Below are 24,012 nucleotides of genomic sequence, written 5' to 3' on the forward strand. Positions count from 1 at the left end.
CTGATCACTCAGACAGGCCCTCTGCCCTCACAGCACTCCTCTTTGCCTTGTTTATAATCTTCCCAAGGCTTGGAAATTTCTTCTTAAGAACTTTCCAAAGCCATATAACTGATGAATGAATGAGTCTGATTTAAACTTGTGTCTAAATTCCCAAAACCCATGTCCATTCCAGTACCCCTGTTACTTCTCATGAGCAACGTATTTCAAAAAGAAATTTAAAATATTTTAAGTACCATCAAAGTCAAAACTTAAAGTTATCAAGAAATCATCTTCAGAAACTTCTCAAATGTTGTGGGTTTCTTTAAATTTACCTATTTTTTCCTCCATCGCCAGGAAATATAAATGACTCCCCCATGCACCTCGAATGAGGCTAGGGATCAAACCTGCAACCCAGGTATGTGCCCTTGACTGGAAATTGAACCTGTGACCCTTGGTGCACAGGCTGATGCTCTAACCACTGAGAACACCAGCCTCAGGACCACATATTTCACAGTGGATCCTTAGATGTTATGTCAAAAGCATGAGCAACAAAGGAAAAAAATAAATTGGACTTCCTCAAAAAGAGACATGTTTTTGCCCTGGCTGGTGTTTCTCAGTGGTTGGAGCATCGGCCAAAGCACCGAAGGATCACAGGTTTGATTCCTGGTCAAGGACACATAGACCTGGGTTGCAGGTTTAATCCCCAACCCTGGTAGGGGTGCATGTGGGAGGCAAACAATTGATGTGTCTCTCACATCGATGTCTTTCTCTTTCTCTCTCTCTCTCTCTCTCTCTCTCTCTCTCTCTCTCTCTCAGAAGCAATGGAAACAATTGGGTGAGGATTAACAAAAAATATAAAATAAAAATAAATATATTTTTGCTTAAAAGGACACTCTCAAGAAAATGAAAACACACCCACAGAATGGGAGAAAATATTTGCAAATAATATTTGATAAAGGATTTGTATTTAAAATATATAAAGAACTCTTATAACTCCATAATAAAAAAGACAGATGACCTCATTTAAAAATAAAGAAAGGACCTGAGGAGATAGTTCTCCAAGGAAGATATAGTAAGCACATGAAAAGATGCTTGACATTATTATTCATCAGAGAAATACAAATCAAAACCGCATTTGTGAGATACCACTTCACACCCAGTAGAATGGCTTTAATAAAAAATTTTTAAAAAGACAGGTAATAACAAGTGTTTGTGAGGATGTGGAGAAATTAGATCCCTCATAAACTGTTGGTATGAGCAAAAAAGGTGCAGCTTCTTTGGAAAACAACCTCAAATAATTAAACATTGAAGTTCCATAAGATGCAGCAATTCCACTTCTAGGTATACACCAATGAGAAAATATATGTCCATAGGAAAACTGGGCATGAACAGTCATAGCAGCATTATTCATAATAGCCACAAGGTAGAAACAGCCCAAATGCCCATCAGCCGATGAGAGGATAAGTGAAATCTGCTATGCCCAGACAATGGAATATTATTTAATGGAAGCATGAATAAACCTTGAAAACATTAAGCTCAGTGAAAGAAGTCAGTCACAAAATACCAGATATTATAAAATTTAATTTATATGAAGTGTCCAGGATAGACAAATCTACAGAGACAGAGAGCAGTGTAGTAGTCGTTTGGGACTGTGAGGTGTGGGCAGATAGAAAGGTCATAGCTAAAAGCTACATGGGAGTGTTGAAGAAGCAAAATGTTCTAAAATTGACTGTGGTGATGGTTGCACGTATCTGTGAATTTACTAAAATACATTAGATTGTATGCTCTAGATGGGTGAAGGGCAATGGTATGTGAGTTGTGTCTCAATAAAGCTGTTTTTAAAGTGTAGTATAGAACTTCAGGCAAATATTCATGAAATTTTCAAACTAGTTTCAGTCCACAATCACAGCTGTTTCTGTCTTTTTTAAACTGTTTGCTCACATGAAAGTGCTTCATGGACTACCGCCAAATGGCATAGTGCTTTCCCCGGAAATGTCTAGGTATATATGAAGTGCTTAGACATACACTCAACTAAGCTAGAATAAGATTGCCACTTGTCTTGCTATCGATATTGGTCTTCTATTCACCTTTTCCCACATCCTAGAGGTGAGAGCATCTGGAAATCTGATTTGGAGACTAGATCGTCAGGGGCGGGGGGGAAATCATTAACCATAAGAATACTTGGGAGTTGGGAGAGACTAATGTGTTTTGGAGAACAGGCTGGAAGTAGTGTTAACAGATTTAATGTTAATGCTTCACCAGATCGGATGCTTTCGGCAATGTCAACCTTAAAGCTTCCATCAGCTGCACTTCTGTGCAAAGGTCTACAAGCAGAATAGATCCCATACCATTTCTATTTCACCATAGCTTATTACTTCTCTTAGCTGTTAGAGCTTGATTTTTCATTTAGACAAGGTGAAAGCAATATTTTGTGGCTGTCTTTGTGAATTATTACTCATTCTCTTTCTGTCTTATAATAGGAACGCCCACCTAAGCCTGAAGTTCCCTGGCTGCTTACTCATGTGTGGTACGCATGCTATGACTTAGAAGAATCATTTCCAGTTTTTAAAGGACTTACACGATTTATGTTGTTACATCCTGTTTGCATACAATTGGGTATGTAATATGGAAAATTATCTGCTCTCAGCGTTTGTGAACAGGCTCACCAATCCTAACTTTATTGTCTCCTTTAACCTTTTCTGCAAAATATCAGTATTTTTCCTCTAGGAAATTTCTTTATTGTTGAGAAATTATTAACTACTTGTTTTCCCAATTTGTTGAGTTGAATGCTTAGCCCATGAATTTTCAATATTTCATATTTACTATTATATCCATTTTAAGAGTATATACATTTGCCTCTAAGTGTTGCTTTAGCTGCATCTTTGAAGTATCACATGCATATGGAAAGTGTACAAAATCAAGATTGTACAATTTGTTTATCAAAAACTGACTACACTTAATGTGCCAGTAAACAAAAATCAAGAACTGGACAAGTCCCAACCTCCCAAAATCCCCTCATACTCCTTCCCAGAATCCTTACCCTTTCCCCAGAGGTAACGACTGCTCTGATTATAACAGACTATATTAATTTTTCTCCACAACTTTTAGTATGTACCCCTTTTAATTCTAAAATTACACTCTTTAATTTAAAAACATTTAGGATATTTTGGGACTATCTTTTTATTAATAATTTAATTCTATTGTAAAAATTACATTCTAGTCTGCATAAAATTGATTCTTTATAATTTATTTAGACTTCAGTTTATATTTCATATGTGACATTTCTTGGATGCAAGACTCAATAAGTTTAGTTAACATCCACCACCATGCATAATTACAGATTTTTGTGTGTGTGATGAGAACTTTTTAAGATTTATTCTCTTAGCAACTTGCAAATTTACAATACAGTATTATTAACTATAGTCACCATGCTGTACATTAGGCCCCAAGAACTTACGTATTTTATATCCGGAAGTTTGTACCTTTTGGCTCCTTTCACCCATTTTGCCCACTCATCCGCCCCCTCCTCTAGCTACTACCAATCTGTTCTCACATCTATGAGCTTGGCAGCGGGTAGGTTGTCGGTTTGGGTTTGGTTTTTTTAGATTCCATATAGAAGTGAGATCAAGTGGTATTTGTCTATCTCTGGCTGACATTTCGCATAGCATAATGTCCTCAAGGTCTATCAAAACTTAATGTGTTTATTTTAGTAATATTTTTTACATTTGATCTGTCAGTTTCTAAGACAGGTAAATTTAAGTCTAACTTTATGACTAACAATTTCTTTTTGTAATTCTGGGATTTTTCCCATATTTTGTGAAATTGTGCTGTTAATATAAATAGATTTAGGATTATCGTCTTCTTAATAAATTGATTCTTTTTATTAAATAATATTTCTCTTTATTTTAAATAGTTATATTTTCCTTAAAATATATTTTTTAATGATAACATTATTACAGCAGGTTTCTCTTGGTTGGCATATTATATTCTACACTATTCATTTTCAACTCTTGTGTCATTCTCATGTTTTTAGTGTATCTTTAGTGGGATTTTGCTGATTTTTTAAAATGTATCTTTATTGTTTAGAGTATTACAGATGTCCCTCTTTCTCCTGCATTTATCCCTTCATCCTGCTCTTTTCTCCTCCCCAGGCCTTCCTGCACTATTGTCTGTCCATGGGCTATGCATATATTCATAAGTTTATTGGTTGTGCTCATTGCGCCCACCCCCCTTCCCTCTGAAATACATCAGTCTGTTTCATGCTTCCAGGTCTCTGGATCTTTTTTGTTCATCAATTTATTTTGTTCATTAGATTCTACATGTAAGAGAGATCATGTGATACTTGTCTTTCTCTGACTGGCTTATTTCGCTTAGCATAATGCTCTCCAAGTCCTTCCATTTTCAAATGGTAAGAGACCCTTTTTTTTTTTTTTTTTTTTTTTTTTTTTTTTTTTTACAGCTGCATTATAGTCCATTGTATAAATGTATCAGTTTTTAATACATTCATCTACCAATGAGCACTTGGGCTGTTTCCAGATCTTAGCTATTGTAAATAATGCTGCTATGAATGTAGGAATGCATATATTCTTTCTGATCGGTGTTTCTGGCTTCTCAGGATATAGTCCTAGAAGTGGGATCACTGGGTCAAATGACAATTTCATTTTTAATTTTTTTGAGGAAACTACATACTGTTTTTCATAGCGGTTGTACCAATCCGAATTCCCACCAACAGAGTACAAGGGTTCCTTTTTTTCCACATCCTCATAAGCATTTGTTGTTTGTTGATTTATTGATGATAGCCATTCTGGCAGGTGCAAGGTGATACCTCATTGTCATTTTAATTTGCATCTTCTGATGATTAGTGATATTGAGCATTTTTTCATATGTCTCTTGGCTATTTGTATTCCTCTTTGGGCAAGTGTCTATTCAGGTCGTCTGCCCGTTTTTAATTGGATTATCTTCCTTTTGTTGAGTTGTATGAGTACTTTATGTGTTTTGGAAATTAACCCCTTATCAGATGTATCGTTGGCAAATATGTTCTCCCATACAGTGGGTTCCCTTTTTCATTTTGAAGCTGTTTTCTTTAGCTGTACAAAAGCTTCTTATACTTATGTAGCCCTATTTGTTTATTTTTGTTGTTGTTGTTATTTCTCTTGTACTAAGCGATGCATCAGTGAAGATTTTGCTCTGTGAGATATCTGATATTTTGTTGCCTACATTTTCTTCTAGGATTTTTATGGTTTCATGACTTACATTTGAGTCTTTTATCCATTTTGAGTTTATTCTTCTGTATGGTATAAGTGGATGGTTTAGTTTCAGTTTTTTGCATGTACCTGTCCAATTATCCCAACACCATTTAATGAAGAGACTATCTTTACTCCATTGCATGCTCTTGTCTCCATTGTCAAATATTAATTGAGCATAAAGTTTTGGTCAATTTCTGGGTTCTCTGTTCTGTTCCATTCATCTATATGCCTGTCCATTCATCTATGTGCCATACCAGGCTCTTTTGAGCACAGTGGCTTTGTGCTATAACTTGATATCTGGTATTGTGATTCCTCCAACTTTGTTCTTTCTCAAGATTGCTACAACTATTCAGAGTCTTTTTTTGTTCCATATAAATTTTTGGAGTGTTTGTTCCAGGTCTGTGAAATATGCTGTTGGTATTTTAATAAAGACTGCATTGATTCTGTAGTTTGCTTTGGGGAATATGGGCATTTTCATAATATTGATTCTACCAATTTATGGATAAGGTATATTCTTCTACTTGTTTATATCTTCCTCTGTCTCTTTTTTCAACATCTTATCGTTTTCCAAGTATAGCTCTTTTACCTCCTTGGTTAAGTTTTTTCTAAGCATCTTACTTTTTTTGTTTCATTAGTTAGTAGGATTTTTTTTTTCTGAGAGCTCATTACTGGTGTATAAAAATGCCATAAATTTCTGAGTGTTAATTTTGTATCCTGCTACATTGCGAACTTCATTTATTAAATCTAGTAGCTTTTTGGTGGATTCTTTAAGATTTTCTACATATAGTATCATGTCATCTGTGAATAGTGATAGTTTTACTTCCTCCTTTCCAATTTGGTTGCCTTTTATGTTTTCTTCTTATCTGATCTCTGTGGTTAGGACTTCCAGTCTATGTTGCATAAAAGTGGTGCAAGCAGACAACACTGTCTTGTTCCTGTTCTTTAGGCACCCAGTAATTGTGGTGATTTAAAGCCTCCATGGACCACAATTTCTGGGATCTTAATATGCTTATCTGATTTCTGAATAAAGACTAGGAAAAAAAACAAAATGTTCTTCAGTAACTACATCAAATAGAAATTACGTTTCTATATAGTGGACCAGTTTAACAAGACAGCTAGCATTACAGGTAGAACATAAAAAGAAGAACACTCATAGGAGAAGCCTAGAGATGAACATTTACAAACAGATCCAAAGCAGAAAGGAATAGATGAAGCCTCATAAACACAGAGGCAAAGGAAGAGAGAAGAGGTTGAAAGGCAAAGTAATTCTGAGAACAACTCATCGTGTTTGAATAAAAGGCATTGTGTTACCCTGTAAATTGGGATGAAAATTTCAACAATTTAAAACTATTTACCTGCTCTCATTTGTAAAATTTCAAGACTTATTCTGGAAATCCTACAGGATTGTGAAGGTTTATACATGTGTAATAGGATGGCTTGTGCTCTAAATGTGAACTTTAGATCTTTGTAGGTCAAATTTAATCATTCCAATGTCATTCTTACTTTCGAAAGCTTCCTAATTGCCTTAATCTTTTTTGTCTTTGATGGTCTCGAAGTGTTTCATGTCCGGTTAGTTATCATTTATAACACGCTGTCTTGTCTTATTAGGCAAAGCCTAATTGTACAATAACCTCAAGAAAAAAGAATTCCCTTTGGAATCAGTGCTTCCATTACCTGGCTTTTAGAATAATGTAGCCACCTTCCAACAAAGAGCGAGCACTGTGGTGCGCTGAATGAACCCTGCGGTCTCATGCCATGGAATTGTCTTTATTCCATATAGAATCTAGAAATCTTGAGGTGCACCCTTCTTCAAGGCCATGGTCTTAAGTGTCACTAAATTTCCGTCAGTAACTCTGACTGCAGTTATTAGGCCCTCAGAGAAAAGCCCCAGCAGACCAGCTGGAGAAAGGGGCTTTATAGCCTGAAATGTAAGCCAACTATTCTGCCTCACGTATGACTGAAGGAACCTGTTCTGTCCCTGCTGTGTTGGCTTGCCGAGAGCTCCCAGCACACTGTGCACCTGTATCAACAGGAATTTCAACACTAATTCTTACTGCATGCTGTAACCATTGCAAGGGGTATAGCACGTGAAATGCAAGCCTGTTTCTTATAACGATTCCACGGGGGAGGAGAGCAATGTATTAATGCTTATCAGGTCATAAAGTTGTATATATATTGTCAATTTAGTCATTATTTCTATTGTTCAAATTATGTAAGGCAGAATTTTTCATTTGCTTCTTCATCTGTCACAGACTAATAGTGGTGTATTATTTCCTACCACAATGCTTCTCCTACTTTTTCCTCTACCAGGAATACATCCAGCAGTGATGGATATATTCTTATACTATTATCTGAAACATATAGGTTCATTTTATTGTGCTTTTATGATGAGGTTTGAATTTTACTATAACCTCATTTGTCCCATTTAATTACATTTTGCCTTGAAGTCTAACATGTCCAATGTTATTTTTATCACTTCAGTTTTCTTTTTGTTCACATTTGATTAATGTATTTCTATGCATCCTTTTATTTTAACCTCTCTACTATTTGTTTAGTTTTGCTTTTTTGTAAGTGGTTTTCTGTTGAATATTTTCTGATCCAGTTTTAATTTCTTTGCTCTTTAATTAGTCTGCATAGGGGGATATTAATATATTTACATTCATAGAAAGAATTGATAATAAATGTAGAGATTTCTAAGCTAAAACTATATATTTTTTTAATTTAAAAGTGAAAACAACTCTAACTAAGGCATATTTTTTAATTATGTTTCCAGGATCTTTTGAGACTTATATTAACTCACAGGAATTGAGAAACTATCCCAAATCATCGGAAGAAGACGAGCAAACCCAGACACAGGAAGAGGAGACCGAACTCTATGGATCGTGGCTTTCAAGTTTAACCTCTTTCCATAAGCTAATTCTTGTTAAATGTTGTAAAGAAGAAAAGGTAAGGTGCTGTTGTTTCTTAACTAAAGGTTGTGTTATAACTATTTCTACTAAAGCTCAACAGCTAGTTATGATCCATGAACTAATCAGATTAACTTGTTAGCCATGGTAGTAACACATGCATGGGCTGGCATGTGTACACATGCACTTCTATTGTATTGACTCTTCCTCCACCTGAGAATCATAAACCTTACATACCACTGCGGAGACAAATAGCACTAAAGCAAATCAAAAGACAGAAAAACCTAGTTTAATTTCACAGGAAACCTTGGCTCTATTGCTTTATCTGATACATCTCCTTTCTGTATTCCATGGACTTAACCATTTTCTTGGATATTTATGTATTTCTGGATATACATTATGTAGACTAGATTCTAACCAAGGGTGTATTTTATACAAACTTATTTCTGCATGTTTGAAATGTTCCATAAAGAAAATCAGTTCAGAGACATGAGAAAATTGCACATGTAAACCACAGTGTTTGATTTTTCATTAATAAAGCCATAGGAATCCTAGATCTCTCTATAATAATAATAGAGTGTCCTGTTTTCCGTAGAAATATTTCTCCAACTTTTTAAATTCAGAAGCATTTTATGAGTGTGTTACCACTTTTATATTTACACTAGAGGCCTGGTGCACAAAATTCATGCACCAGGGGAGTGTTTGTGATCCTCAGCCCAGACTGCATCCTCTCTAATCCAGGACCCCTTGAGGGATGTCCAACTGCCCATTTAGGCCCTATCCCACCAGTCAGTCAGACATCCCTCTCACAATCCAGGACTGCTGGCTCCCAACTGCTCACCTGCCTGCCTGCTTGATTGCCCCTAACCACTTCTGCATGCCAGCCTGATAACCCCCTAATCACTCCCCTGCCAGTCTGATTGATGCCTAACTGCTCCCCTGCTGGCCCAATTGCCCCTAACTGCCCTCCCCTGCTGGCCTGGTCATCCCCAAGAGCCCTCCCCTGCAGGTCTGGTTCCCCCCTACTCCTCTCACCTGCAGGCCTTGTCCCTTCCAACTGCCCTCCCTTGCAGGCCTGTTTTCCCCACTACTGTCCTCCCCTACAGACCTGGCTGCCCCCGACTGCCCCCCTCTGCCTGTCTGGTCACCCCTAACTGCCCTTTCCTACAGGCCTGATTGCCCCCAACTACCCTCCTTTACAGGCCTAGTCGTACCCAACTGCCCTCCCTTGCTGGCCTAATCACACACAACTGTCTCCATCTTGTGGTGGCCATCTTGTGTCCACATGGGGGTGGCCATCTTTGACCACATGGAGGCAGCCATTTTGTGTGTTGGAGTGATGGTCAATTTGCATATTATTTCTTGATTATATAGGATAATAGCCCCCAAGAAATAAATTACCAGTGCTTCATCTTGTGGTCATTTACTGTAACCTCTATGAGCATTTTTTTTTTTTTTTTGTCAAAGTAAAAAGCAAATAAATACCTCATATCTTTGAAAATATTTTAAATAAAAATAATAAAGAAATGTATGTTGGAATGCATAGTCACACAGTAGAACACAGTTCCAGGCCCCTCGGCCCTGTGTCAGAGCTGTCCCTTCTGGGCCAGGTCACCTCTACAGTCAGCACCACAATGTAGCCATACTTAGATGGGCAGGCATGTGACTGTCTTTTCCCAGTGTGGCCAGGTTGGGGTGCCATCCAAATCCAAGCAACATGTCTACCCCCAACCCCCAGTAAAAAACATGGTAAGACTTGTTTGGACAGGGTGTTGTCAACACATAATGGAGAGCTATCATTAAACCCCAGCTGCTGCCTATAGCTGTGAAAGCTGTGGCCTGCCCCACCTCTAAGGCAGCCGTTCACACTGTAGGCATGGCAGGTTAGGTTTGTATATTTATCATGGCAGTTTTTGGGCACAAATATCTCGAAAAAGGACACCTGTTTCTATCTCAAAGACTCCATTTGGGCTCTGGAGAGCCCTGGTCTGCCAGAGCAGAAAAGGGTTCAGTTGGCTCAGGGGAGGTCAGTGAAGGGAACGCACTGGTTTAGAAAGTGGCCTCTCCAAGAATATGATCATCAAGGCTGGGGCTGGTTCCTGAGAGAGGTCAGAGAGGTTGATGAGTAGATAAGAAATGAAGATGGTGGGCAGCATATGGAGTCAATTCCTCTGAGAAACTGGCTTGTGAACAGGAAACAAAGAAATGAAATAGTAGCTGGCGGGGCACTGCAATCAAGGGAGGGCTCTCTGGTTTGGATTTTAAGAATAAAAGACAACAGAGCCTAATTGGATGGTGATAGGGAGATCATGGAGAGAGGGAGAGGTCAGTAATGTATAGTCAATGGAAGGACTAAAAGGAAAGTCCCTGAAAATGCAAGAGAGAGAGAGAGATGGAACAAAAGGAGGTGAGGATGGTGAAATTGCAGGTGTATAAATAGACAGATTGATGGGGGACTTTCCTCTCATGCAATAGTTTATCCTGCTCAGTGTAGTCAGGAGAAGTAGGGCTGTCAGCAGTTGTGAGGTGTACATGTTCACCAAGTTGATCCATAGGGAGAAATATACCTAATCAAGAGAGAATGAGCTCAAAGGACAGGGCACCCACCTCTGAGAAGTTGAGGGGAAAATAGAGTAAAATTATTACAGATATTCAACCAACATATTTTTTAAATGTTTTTCATTTCACCTTTCAGGTGATTTTTGCTCTTACAGATTTTGTAATAGAAAATCTTGGGAAACGCTTTATAGAGACACCGCCTATGGACCTGCCGACTCTGTATCAAGATATGTCCTTCAACACTCCCCTGATATTCATCTTAAGCACAGGCTCAGATCCCATGGGCGCCTTTCAGAGGTTTGCCCGGGACTATGGATATTCAGAACGGTAAGGACTCCTTGTGCAGATTCTGTAATTCATATGAACATCTCCTTAATAAAAGTTTCCCTTTTTGTTCCTTCTATGGAGCATGGATTCCTACATTCAGGTACCCCTCACTAAATAAATTAAAAAACATTAATATTTAGCTAACTACATTGTTAAAATGGGCTCAAAATCATAGAAGTATATGTAAATTTCATTTGAGAAAGGGAGACAGTTTAAAATGTTGACAACTGATAATCTAGTGGAATAAAACTTACTTGTTATTTAAGACATTTTTAATGTAACTCTAAAAGGATTATAGTTTACTCCCTATGATCAAATGTGCAAAAAAAAAAAAAAATTCCATACCTCTTTAGGTTGTATTAATCTCATCTTTTGCATGAGCCTCTACACCAGTCAGTAACAGGGGAAAGGGGGAAGTTTAAACTTGTGCATTAAAGACTAAGACCAAGTAAGAAATAGACTACTTGAAGAGGTTAAGGTGATCCCTATTTACTAGTATCTCTAACTATCTACCAGGAAAAAAATGTAAATCTTATCTGCAGAAACACAAAATCTTAGGCACACAATAAAATAAAATCAGGTACATAGAAAGGCCAGAAAAAAACAATGTTTACAAACCGAAGAAAACAATATACAATAGGAGCAGAATACAGGGTACCCTGACAATGTATACGTGAGACAGATTTTTTTAAATAACATTTAAAATATTAAAAGAAATGAGAAATTGAAAAAATTAGTAAAGAACTGAAATTATTAAAAAAAAAAAAAAAAAAAAAAAAAAACACTAGGGGCCTGGTGCATGACATTCATGCACAAGGGGGAGGGGTCCCTCAGCCTGGGGGACCCTCTCCAATCCAGGACCCTTCATGGGATATCTGACTGCTGATTTAGGCCCCATCCCTGTGGGGCAGTTAGGGCCAATGAGATTGGCAGGGGAGCAGTTAGGCATCAATCATGCAGGCAGGGGAGTGGTTAGGGTATGATCAGGCTAGCAGGCAGAAGCATTTAGGGGCAGTCGGACATCCCTCAAGGGGACCCAGATTGGGCTGAGGGACACACACCCCAGTGCACAAATTTCGTGCTCTGGGCCTCTAGAATATATATATTAGTCTTCAATTTTTTTAAGTTTTTAAAAACTGACCTATAAGTTGGAAATCTGGGTAGTGAATATCTTTGGGAAGTTGGAAAGGAAAATGAATGAGTGGAAAGGGGCACAGAAGATATGTGCCCAGGGAGTTGGCAAAATTTTCTTCTCAACCACAGATGTTCATTTGCAGTAGTTCATAGAACTGTGTACATGTTCTTTGCACTTCTCCATATGTTATAGTAAAAATGTTTTTTTAAAAAACAAGAAAATAAGAAAAACCATTAGTACATCTATCAGAATGAAGATGATAGATGTGTGCTTATTCTAGGCAAGAGTCTACTATATTTAAATGCCTAATGATTTCATTGCTTAAAAAAACAGCATTTCGTTGTTGTCGTTGTTCAACTCAGGGTGCAATCCATTTCACTGGGGCAAGGACAAGGACCCATCGCTGAAAAAATGATCAAAGATGCTATGAAAACAGGAAACTGGGTATTTTTGCAAAACTGCCATCTTGCTGTTTCTTGGATGTTGCCAATGGAAGAGCTCATTAAAACCTTCACAGACCCACGTATGTCGATCACATGTCATTTGAATAATAATACCATTTCATGTAGCCTTTCTTGTTGAACTGATTTCTTATAATAATTCTTTATTGTAGGGATTGTGTTTTCCATATTAGAGAGGAGAAATATGAGACCTATAGAGCATTAGTTAAGTTAAACAATCCAGATTCGAAAAAAGATCTTTAAACACCAAGTTGAGGTGGATCACCCATTGGAACATTTCTTTTTTTTTTTCTTTTTCTTTTTTTTTTTTAATATATTTTATTGAATTTTTACAGAGAGGAAGGGAGAGAGATAGAGAGCTAGAAACGTCGATGAGAGAGAAACATCGACCAGTTGCCTCTTGCACACCCCCACTGGAGATGTGCCCGCAACCAAGGTACATGCCCTTGACCGGAATCGAACCTGGGACCTTTCAGTCCGCAGGCTGATGCTCTACCACTGAGCCAAACCAGTTTCGGCGGATCATTTCTTTTATATATATTATTGATTTCAGAGAGGAAGAGGGAGAGAAAAAGATATAGAAATATCAATGATAAGAGAGAATCATTGATCGGCTGCCTCCTGCACAGCCCATACTGAGGATTGAGCCCACAATGTAGGCATGTACCCTTGATCAGAATTGAACCCGGAACCTTTCGGTCTGCAGGCAGACACTCCATCCACTTACCCAAACCAGCTAGGGCGCCCACTGGATCATTTCTCTTTCCCATTGCCGTCTATGGGAAGCCATTTGAATTCAAAGTAGATTACAGGTAAGCATAATAAAACGAAAAAGAAAAATGAATTTAGGACAACGAAGGAAAATAAATCTTTCCCTATAGAAGGAGAGAATTTAAAGAACAGAGTTGAGATTACCACCAATTCCCTGTAGAGTAGCATTTTAATGCTTTGTGTACTAACTGCCATATCACCACTTTCCTTCCCACTCAAGAAAGTATAATGGACTGCACCGAGATAAGAAGTGGATTTAGAATCTACTCGTTTTAAAATGCTAGTATGGGAATAATTGAAACCCTAGGAACTGTATCGCTGGTAATAAACACGGTGAGCCCCACTCCGCCAGGAGGCCATGGGAGAGAAACACCAACCTATTCAGAGCCTTCCTCTGGAGTCTTCTTTTTTTGTCTTGGCTGCAGAAAGCTTTCTGGGAAGGTGAGAGCCATGCAGCTGGTCTTACAAGTAACTTTACTTAATGCTGCCTGTTAAGGTGAAGAGCTGCTCCCTGAGAGTGGCCAGCCTGCACAGGTTACCTGGCCACCGCGAGGGATTTGCAGCCTTCCCCTAAAGGCCCCTCGCTTCCCAGTTCCCGGGCCCTGCCTTCTGCTAGCAAATGATCGCATCATATCACTGGTAGAGCTCCCATACTAAGATGATACCTAAGGTTCCATTCCAGCTCTAAATAAACTTCTGCGATGTCTGTGAAAGTTAAGGGTCTTGATGCATTAGCAATTATAAGGGGGAAAGTCGTGGTTTGGGGGGAGCACCCTTCTCTACACCTGGCCTTTTTATTCTTCAGATTCTTTGGGTGGCGAACTCATTAGCCCTAAGACTTTGGTTGATGTTTGGCTTCTATGCCTAATAGTTTCTACCTGCTCTAGAGTTGTACTAGAACTGACTCTTAATTTTGGCTTTTTAAAGTAGCTCATTAATTTAGCTCAAACTGAGAAAAGTAAATTCAACTTTGATCTGCAGTCATTCATTCAGTAAAATTTGAGAACCTACGATGGGCCATGCACTGTTCTGAATGCTTAAAGTATAATGGTGAACAAAACAGCCACAGATACCTGCCTTCATCAAGCTTATATTCTAGTGAGGGGAGACAGACGGTAAATAGACCATCTATAAGTAATTTATACAGTAAAACAGAATGTGGTCAGTGCTTTGGACAAAATTAAAAGGAGAGTAAGGAGGATGAGAAAGGTCAGGTTGGAATGTGGGTGGGGTGGAAGGGTGGGTAGCAATTTTAAATGGTGTGGCCCGGGAAGACCTCTTAGAGAAGGTGACACTTTATTACGACTTGAAGAAAGTGAGGGAATCAAAGGAAAAACATTCCCGGCAGAAGGAACAGACAGTGCAGAGACCCAGGGAAGGAGCAAGCCTGGCACACTGGAGGAACACCGCAGTACAAAACCAATGAATGCCAAGAGAGTCATCTGAAGTGATTCCTGTGTCTTTTACATTGCTTTGGCCTTTTTAGCCTAGAATGGAACTCATTCTTTCTTAGATTCTCAGTCCTCAGCTCAGAAAGTGTATTCAGTTCACCTCTTGATGTTATCCTTGATGTCTCTCCATATCCCTGCTCCCTTGGTTCCCTTTGAACCTCTCTGCAGAAGGGAGAAACTACTTTCTCCTTCATAGACTTTCTGACCCCTCTCGTGCAGTTTGCCTTAAGTTGAATGGTTAAGGAAAAAAAATCATGAGCATAAATGCCCTGCCAGTAACTAGCCTCTTTTTCAATTGAAAATTTCCCCCATTTCAGCCCTAGCTGGTTTGGCTCAATAGATACAGCCTTAGCACATGCCCAGGTTGCAGGCACAACCCCGAGTAGGGGGCGTGTAGGAGGCAGCCAAATCAATTATTCTCCCTCATCATTGATGTTTCTATCTCTCTCCCTCTCTCTCTCTCTGAAATGAATAAAAATATATTTTTTTAAAAAATAAATAAATAGCCAAAACCGGTTTGGCTCAGTGGTAGAGCGTCGGTCTGGGGACTGAAGGGTCCCAGATTCGATTCCGGTCAAGGGCATGTACCTTGGTTGCGGGCACATCCCCGGTAGGGGGTGTGCAAGAGGCAGCTGGTCGATGTTTCTCTCTCATCGAAGTTTCTAGCTCTCTATCCCTCTCTCCTCCTCTCTGTAAAAAATCAATAAAATAGCCGGGACCAGTTTGGCTCAATGGATAGAGCGTCGGCTTGGGGACTGAAGGGTCCCGGGTTCGATTCCGGTCAAGGGCATGTACCTTGGTTGCAGGCATATCCCCAGTAGGGGGTGTGCAAGAGGCAGCTGATCGATGACTCTCTCTCATTGATGTTTCTAACTCTCTATCTCTCTCCCTTCCTCTCTGTACAAAATCAATAAAATATATTTTTTTAATCAATAAAATATTTTTTAATAAATAAATAAATAAATAAATAAATAAATAAATAAATAAAATACTCTCCATTTTAGAGGGAAGGCCCTGAACATCTCCATGAAGTATTGAAAATTAATGTGTCTCTAGTGTCTTTACTCAAATGTGCCAGTCTAGACTGCCAGACTCTTCTGGATGAATATTTCTGTAACAATTCCCTGAGAACATTTTACAACACACTTATAAGAGATACGCTAGTCTTTAAACAGAGCTTACAGCATTTTTGCTACCCTATAATAATTACTGCTTATAGAAGAGTGTTATTAAAAGGTAAGCATTTTCCTTTTCATTGTTTTGTCTTTGTTTTAAACAGACAATACTATCAAGGAAACTTTTCGACTTTTTTTAAGTTCCATGCCTAGTGCAACATTTCCTGTTACAGTGCTTCAAAATTCTGTCAAGGTAATGGATGCACGTGGTTGGAGTGATGTGAAGTGACTGGCCTCAGAGTGTCCACCCAGTGGGCCCAGGGAGCTCAGGCCCCGTGCAGGACCGTGTCAGAGTCTATATAGCCCAAGTGGGGAAGTGGGAGTTGGTATCTCTTCAGTTTCCCAAGCCACTGCCCATCCTTGCATGCCTCAGTACTGTTGGTCATTCAAGTTGTCCCATCTTAGCCTCTATCAAAACATGTCAAGGAAGCCGTGATGAGAACAGGATCCCTCCCCGCGTTAAAGGGATACGTCAGCGTTTGAGAGACAGGAAGACCTACAGGCTGCTGGGTTTTGGTGCTGAAAGTTTCCAATATGTGAGCAGCCTCTGCAGATGTTCACCCAGGGATCTTCCCTTCCTGCCCACGTCATTAAGGCAAAGTGTGGGATGATGCCATATGTTGGGATGACAATCCGATGCAGAAGGCCTGTTTAGAAAAATGGACACCAAATAGAAGTGTCTGAGGTTCTTGTGCAGGTGGTTTACCCACTGTCAGTGTGTGGGCCCACCAGGCCCAGTTCTCCCAGGATGGAACCACAGCAAGACATAGAGCAGGCATGAGCATACCAGGACACCCCATGGGCATCAGTTATCTACATTTTCTCAGTGGCTTCGGTCCATGTGTGTTATTCAGAAATCTCGCAGATCTGTAAAGTCGCTCTCTCTGACTTGTGTGTTTCATCTAATCCAGGTAACCAATGAGCCTCCAAAAGGCTTACGTGCAAATATCAGACGAGCTTTTACTGAAATGACACCTTCATATTTTGAAGAAAATATACTTGGACAAAAATGGAGACAGATAATATTTGGCATTTGTTTCTTCCATGCAATTGTTCAGGTACACTCAATTCTGCTTCTTAATAGAAACAAGAACGTGTGTTTTGTTAAAATTAACAAATAGAAAGTAAGAATTAAACGAAGGCTTACAAATGGCATTGGGAAATGCCGAGGTCCTGTTGTGTGTCTGAGCCCAGTTAGTTCTAGCGCAGTTGCTGGTTGATCTCTCTGCTTCCCTGGCCTCAGTATCTCACAACCTTGCCTCCCAGCTCTGTCATGAACACCTTCACCCGGATGACTGCAGCAAGTCCAATACACAAAACTGATCTCCTCAGCTATGCCTCATTCCCCAAAATCTGCTTCCCCTCTAGACTCTACTTCTGATATCCGTCCCTCCCAATCACCTACAACCAAAATTTCAAGATTATTTTTGTTCTTCCCTCTTGACACATATATCATGTAAGTCATGAAGCCCTAATCTTTCTTGCAATAAGTTTACTCTCACCTGTTCCTGTTTGAGTGCCTATCACAACCTTCACAGCTTCCTCCCTGTGACTGGAATCCCAGGTCCCCTGAAAGATGATCTTCAGATCAGCACTACTTTCTCCTTCCTTCTGTTCAAACCTCCCTGCTGTCCAGGTCCGGTATCCATCCTGTGGCTTGTACTTGAATTCTGACTCTTCAAATATGTATCTCTAGATGGAGTCTTGATTCAACTGGCTGACTGCTTTTCAAATGTGGGTAGGCCAAAGAGAATGTGATACCTTAATCAATAAAGAAATTTTTAAAAGAAGAAAAAAAAAAGCAGGTTTAGATGCAAAATATGGGATAAGTAAACAAGGTCCTACTGGAGATCCAAGAGGATTGGGGTTTCCAGGTGTGAGGCCCTTGTTCTAATGAAAGCAGTTTGAGATGAGGAAGTGGTTTAAGATGTAGAGAAATTTTGAAACCATGAGAATATAGGACCAATCCTCTGGTATAATCATCAGTTTTGAATAATGAAATTAAGATGGGATGGATACAACACTAACAGAGGGAAAGATTTCATTATGAGAAGTCATGAAACAAGGATTATGATTCTGTGTACCACTTTAAAAGAAAAGGGCAGATGGGCATCTATGGAGAAGTCAGTAGGCAGTCAGCTCAGCTGGCCTGACTGGAGTCTGCATGGTGGACACACTCCTTAGAACAGCAGGGGGAGCTCTCTCCACCCGCTAAGTGAGTGTCAGTGTTTTTATGCCAGAGGACACCAGTGGGATTCTTTTTCCTATTTGGATGCAGAAATGTTTTATCCTGAAGAAGAAATGTTCTTGGACAGGCCTGCCCCATTTTCAGGAATATCACGTGTTCTTTTGGAAATATGGGAGGGGCCGTACAGGAGGAAGAGGTGCCTTCTTGTTTGGTGGGAGCCGAAGTTAAACTGCATGACTTTAACGGATTTCACAGAATGAGGATGCCCGGCTTCAATAGAAATCTTTTCGTTTTCAAAATTTTTCACAAGATTAATGTTATCAACTTTTACTTAAGATGGTTTTCATTTTCCATTCTAGGAAAGAAAGAAGTTTGGCCCTCTTGGTTGGAACATCTGCTATGAATTTAACGACAGTGACAGAGAATGTGCTTTACTGAACCTCAACCTCTACTGTCAAGAAGGAAGGATTCCCTGGGCTGCGCTGACCTATATTACTGGTCAGTATGCCCACATGGCCAGGGCATCCAAGCCGTGTGCCACACATGGTTCACACCTGCCTGGTCCATACAGAGATGGCCACCTCCACTGTGTTGGATTGTGGGGGTGATGACTTCTGATATTCCCTTTGTGAAGAGAAGACCGGGATCAGAATATCATTAAGAATATTGACACATAGAAAAATGGGACAGATGTATCCTTTAATCTTACCTAATAATAGACAACTATGTAAACTGACCATACATCCACTATGCCACCAGCCAATCAGGAGCGATATGCAAATTAACCCAGCAAAGATGTCGATTAATTTGCATACTCAGCCACCGAGTCGCAGGGGCAGGATGCTTGTGTTATGCCCCACCCCCGGTCTCTCAGGGCCTCTGGCAGCATGGGAAGGAGGGGCCAGAGCGGAAAGAGGCTGCTCTGGGGCCTGAGTGGAAAGGGGCTGGGCCGGAGTGGAAAGGCAGTACCGGCAGCCAGGGAAAGGAAAGCCCATTCTAGCATGAATCTTTGTGCATCGGGATTCTAGTAATAATATAAAAACTTACATTGCTCTTGCTACATGCCAAGCATTAAGCACTTCTCATTAATTAGCAGATTTAATCCTCACAACAACCCTGTAAGACAAGGACTGTTATATACCTACTAGTAGCCTTGTGCACGAATCTGTGCACCAGTAGCTCACCAATAGCTCTCTCCCGCCCTCCAGTAGCTCTCCACCCTGCTATCCTGCTCTCCTGTAGCTCCCTCCACCTCCCCCAAGTCCCTCTCCATAACTTGCTGCCCTGCCCCCTCCTGTAGCTCTCCGCTGCCTGCTTGTAGCTCACTGCCCCAACCTCCTGCTCATCAGTGGTCCAGTCATTACATGGCCGGTTGTTATGCTTCATGGCATAACGACCATTTGCACATTACATCTTTATTATATAGAATTTTACACGTAAAATAGGAGCTCCTCCTACTGTTCCATTTACAACTGGTAAAGCCAAGATTTAAACCCAGACAATCTAGCCTCCAAAGTTAGTGCTTTTAAGTTCAAAAGAATCTGAACATTGACCTTTTAAGTCAGGTGTACTTGTAAAAAAGGGGAAAATTTCAAGAAGTGAAATTGCTAGCGCATATTAATTATGGCCACAAAGGATCTGACTGACAAAAATTAGATCCAATTTGGACCATGTTGGTCCAAATCATGAAGAAGAGATTTGCACTGGGAAGTGGGGGAAGGGAGAGCTCTGAAAGGGGATGGGGTAGGAGTGGACGGTTTTCATTGAAGAGTAAGGGGAATGTGGGACAGCAGAGTAGTACCAGATGATCTAGAACCTGGAAAAGCAAATGAAACCTTGGAACAACAGGAAATAAAACAGCAGTAAGAATGGATGAGGGCCTATCCTCAGGGTAAGCCAAGAAGGGTGAGAGGAATTGGCATGGGATCGGAGAGGCTAATTTATACCCCTGCCGCCAGCCACTCCTGTGGGGCCCGGATTGCTGAACAAAATGCTGATGTGAGCAGGCTTGTAATTTGCCTATCGCAATGGAGCATGATGCATGGAGCATCTCTGTGGAAAGAGAGATGGGATACCAATAAGTTTAATTCCCCATAACATAATTTCTGTGATACAGGTTGTTGTCTCCTTACCTTGAATCTCTCTTTCCCCCCTAGCTTAGTATCAGTAATTTGTAAGGTAAATTGGGTTTGGATGCCTCATTGTAAATGTTTTTATTCCATTTTACTCATTTCTCCTCCCCCACCAAAAAACAATGTTTCATAGAAAATATGTTTTAGAATATTGCAGTAAACGATGGGATGAGACCCAACATCAATAGTTTGAAGCAAAACAAAGCAAACAAACAAAACAGGAAGAAGGAAGAAATATGTAAACAGAATTCAGTTTCTGTCATTTGGAAAACACAAAATAACAAGGGTAGAGTACATGAACTAGATTTTGTCCTGCTTTTTAAAAACTGACTTGTTCTCTTTTGGAAGGAAACTATTGTGCTATTTCCACTTTCGGTACCAAATAAATGTGTATGTAAATCAACTTATTAGAACAGGCATACATCTATCGATAAAAAAGAAACAATAATATCTCTTTATGCAAATCCTTTGCAGGTGAAATTACTTATGGTGGTAGAGTTACAGACACCTGGGATCAAAGATGCCTTCGGACAGTCTTGAAAAGATTTTTTTCTCCTGAAACATTGGAAAAGGGTTATAAATATTCCGAATCAGGTGAGTGGCTGTTCAGTTCTATGGAAAAGGCCTTCCCTAAGAAGGTCTTTTAGCATCTGTCAGCATCTCTCCGTTTTTCATGCAGGTGTTCGCTGTGTCCAGTCCTCACAACCCAGGCCCCGTGCCCACCCTGTCCCCATGCTTGACCACCTTAGGAGCTGCTTTGGTTGTAACACGTGTCTGTAGCTAGGCAAAGCCATCTATTGGGCATTAACCACTTGGAATTGTTTCTTTCTTTCTTTCTTTTATGGGTTGTATTCTGTCTACATGCATTTTATAGAAATCTGGAGCCCTTAGCAAGCCATACCTTTCAGCAGCACCTCCCTGAATTTGAGAATCTTGAAATGTTCTGGGCGAGACACCCTGAAAGGTTAGGACCCTAATCAGGCACGCGGGGCCTCAAGACAAGGTGAAGAAATTAGACATGATTTGAAGAAACTGTCCTTGTTTCTATGCGAGACAGCTGATGACAGCCAGCCTCTGGGCTGGCAGAGAACCGCCAAACTTAGCCATGCCAAAGCCAGCGATCTGAGACAGTTCCTTCCTGTGTCTTCAATAACAGGCATCTATTTTGCACCCTTGGCTGACACCCTGCAAGAGTTTAAAGAGTACATTGAAAACCTGCCTTTGATAGATGACCCAGAAATATTTGGAATGCATGAAAACGCCAACCTAGTTTTCCAGGTACGTGGCCTTTCAACCTAAATCACCTATTCATATTGTGTATGTAAACTTGCAACATCGGTAATCACCTCCCCAGCTCTGTCAATTCTAGTGTTCTTAAATAAACAAGTAAAATAAATGTTTCAGTTTACCCTCAGCTTTTAGTTCCACTTTAGCTTGTTCTCTCTGGATCCTTCACAGAATCCTAAAATCATGATGCATTTTCCCATCGCTGGCCACCCCTTTCCACCTCCCAGCCTCCTGCCTACTCCACAATCTACCTGCTGGTCTACCATAACATGGAACTTAGATGATCATCCGGATAGTCCTTTCTCTTTTACCCTTCTCCCTCCAAATATGCCGGGCGTATTCGTTTCATATTACACAAAGACATGTGGATCCATAAATGATCACATTATAAAGGTACGGTAACAAGTCTCCAAGGCCGAGAAATTAAAACACTGATCTTTAGGAGGGCACAGTGCCAGAGCACAGCAATGGGTCCAAAGAGCAGACTGGACAATTTTACTCCTGTAAGACCTCCTGCTGCCGCACCATTACCTACAGGGAGTCCAAGCTCCTCAGGAGGGCACTCTCGGCTCCCCATGACCTGACCACTACAGACCTTTCCAGGCTCATCATCTGTCATGCTCAGGTGTCTGCGGCTAGACAAAAGCCGGGAAATGAGCTATGTCCCTGAGGGCCCTGGGATGCTTTAAAGGTTGAAGACCAGGTTGGCCTCATATCTCTCTCTCTCTCTCTCTCTCTCTCTCTCTTCCCCCCTCCCCTCTCTCTCTCTCTCTCCCCTCTCTCTCTTCTATTCATCCTTCTTTGTAACTTAAATTGTGCCCCTACAAGTGTGAGAGGGTGAGGTTTGCCTAGATACCGAGGAATCCATGCAAAACGCCAGTGGAACCTCCAGAAAGAACATCAAGAGGTTAATGCTCTGAAAACTGGTGTCATGTTCTCCACCACTAAAATCGCTTTGCTAGGCGGTGAGGAGTTAGAATGGTCTATCTTATTTCTCCTTATTCTGCTTCCAGCAGGAAAAGGAGGTGGGCAGACCTAGTGTTCATTTGCACTCATATCTGATGTTTGCTCTGGATGGGTGGGGCATGGAGGGTGAGAGAAGGAGCAGGGACTGTGGGTATGGTGTGGGGGAGTGCTGAGAAGTGCAGCACTGTGGGTAGGAGCAGTACTGGTGGCAGAGTGTGCCCGGGAGCACAGTGCTTTGTGTTTTCTGTTGGTTCAGGATGACTGAGAAGGAGAAAACAGGAATGTAGTGAGCCCCCAGGATGTTTTTCTGCCCTCCCTCACTCCCTCCCTTCTGGTATAATACATGCCCTACTCCCACCCCTTCCTCATCCATAAAATTCTGCTAAGAATTCTAACTACCCAGTACCTTCACAGAGGTGAGCATGTCACTCAGGCCGGGCCAAAGGCAGCACCTTATCACCTCACCACCTGAATTGGTCCAAGCACAGAGCCCATGCTAGGTGAATGGGAGCCCCTCCCAGAGATAGTGTATATAGATGCTGGGATGGGGGGTAGGGCTCTTTCTTTCCTCTTGGAATCCCAGACTGGGATGCTGTGTATCTGAAGTGTCCTGTAGCCTTACCCCTGACACCCTCCCCACTCCCCAACCGTGTGAAAGAAGGTCATCTGTCATAGGAAGGAATGAGAGACACAACCAAGCATGCTCAGGAGAGAAAGCACTGGACCTATTCATGCCTGAAACCCACATGACTTGTGTTTTCTTCCCAGCTACATGAGCCAACAGGTTCCTTCGCTTTGCTTTAGTTGGTATAGTTTAGCTAATTCTGCTTCTTGTCATCAACAGAATTTTAACACAAAAGATACAAATGATTCCTTCCTTGGCCCAGCAAACTACAGGTGCTTACTAGTTAAGAATGTTGAACCTAGTTTAAAAAACAAACAACTGAGCCTTGACTTGTACATATCAAGTGGAGATACAATGAAAAATTTGCCTCCAAAGAAAATAATGAGCATTAGTCACGGGCAATCTGCATAGATTATCTTTGAGCAAATAGAAATCTATTGTCTCTTTTCTGATTAGAGGCTGAAAAAAAGAAAAAGAAAACAACAGAGTAAATGGGGTGGGGAAGAACAATCCCTAAAGATACGGGATAGGAAACACCATCTAGAAGACACAGACTCGCCTTCTGCAAATCATCTACTGTAGAAATCAGAAAAGAAAAAGATATGTTCTGGCATCTTGGATAGAGTATGAGACCCAGCCTATAGGAAAGAGAAAGCCAAACTTTGAGAACAGGCTTACATGTATATACCAGGGATTCCATGAGATGTAAGAATTAAATATTTCAAGGAAGCTAAAAATACCATAGCAGAATTAAAAAATTTTTTGGAGTCTTAAAGATCAGAACTGGAATATAGATTATCACAC

General features: G+C 40.4%; 1 protein-coding gene across 1 annotated transcript in view; it reads left to right on the forward strand.

Moving 5' to 3' along the window:
- The window catches only part of DNAH6 (dynein axonemal heavy chain 6), a gene marked incomplete at its 5' end in the record, with an annotated part of 204,336 nt that overhangs the window by 164,087 nt on the left and 16,237 nt on the right, over positions 1-24,012 (forward strand). The window contains 9 exons of the mRNA XM_084900943.1: positions 2,460-2,595; positions 7,999-8,171; positions 10,827-11,017; positions 12,515-12,675; positions 16,115-16,203; positions 16,922-17,068; positions 18,558-18,696; positions 20,805-20,924; positions 21,487-21,608. Of these exons, the coding sequence (XP_084757069.1) occupies positions 2,460-2,595; positions 7,999-8,171; positions 10,827-11,017; positions 12,515-12,675; positions 16,115-16,203; positions 16,922-17,068; positions 18,558-18,696; positions 20,805-20,924; positions 21,487-21,608 (1,278 nt within the window). The remainder of the gene's footprint in view (positions 1-2,459; positions 2,596-7,998; positions 8,172-10,826; positions 11,018-12,514; positions 12,676-16,114; positions 16,204-16,921; positions 17,069-18,557; positions 18,697-20,804; positions 20,925-21,486; positions 21,609-24,012) is intronic.

Source organism: Pipistrellus hanaki (assembly GCF_964339955.1).
Source record: "Pipistrellus hanaki genome assembly, chromosome: 12".
Classification (NCBI taxonomy): domain Eukaryota; kingdom Metazoa; phylum Chordata; class Mammalia; order Chiroptera; family Vespertilionidae; genus Pipistrellus; species Pipistrellus hanaki.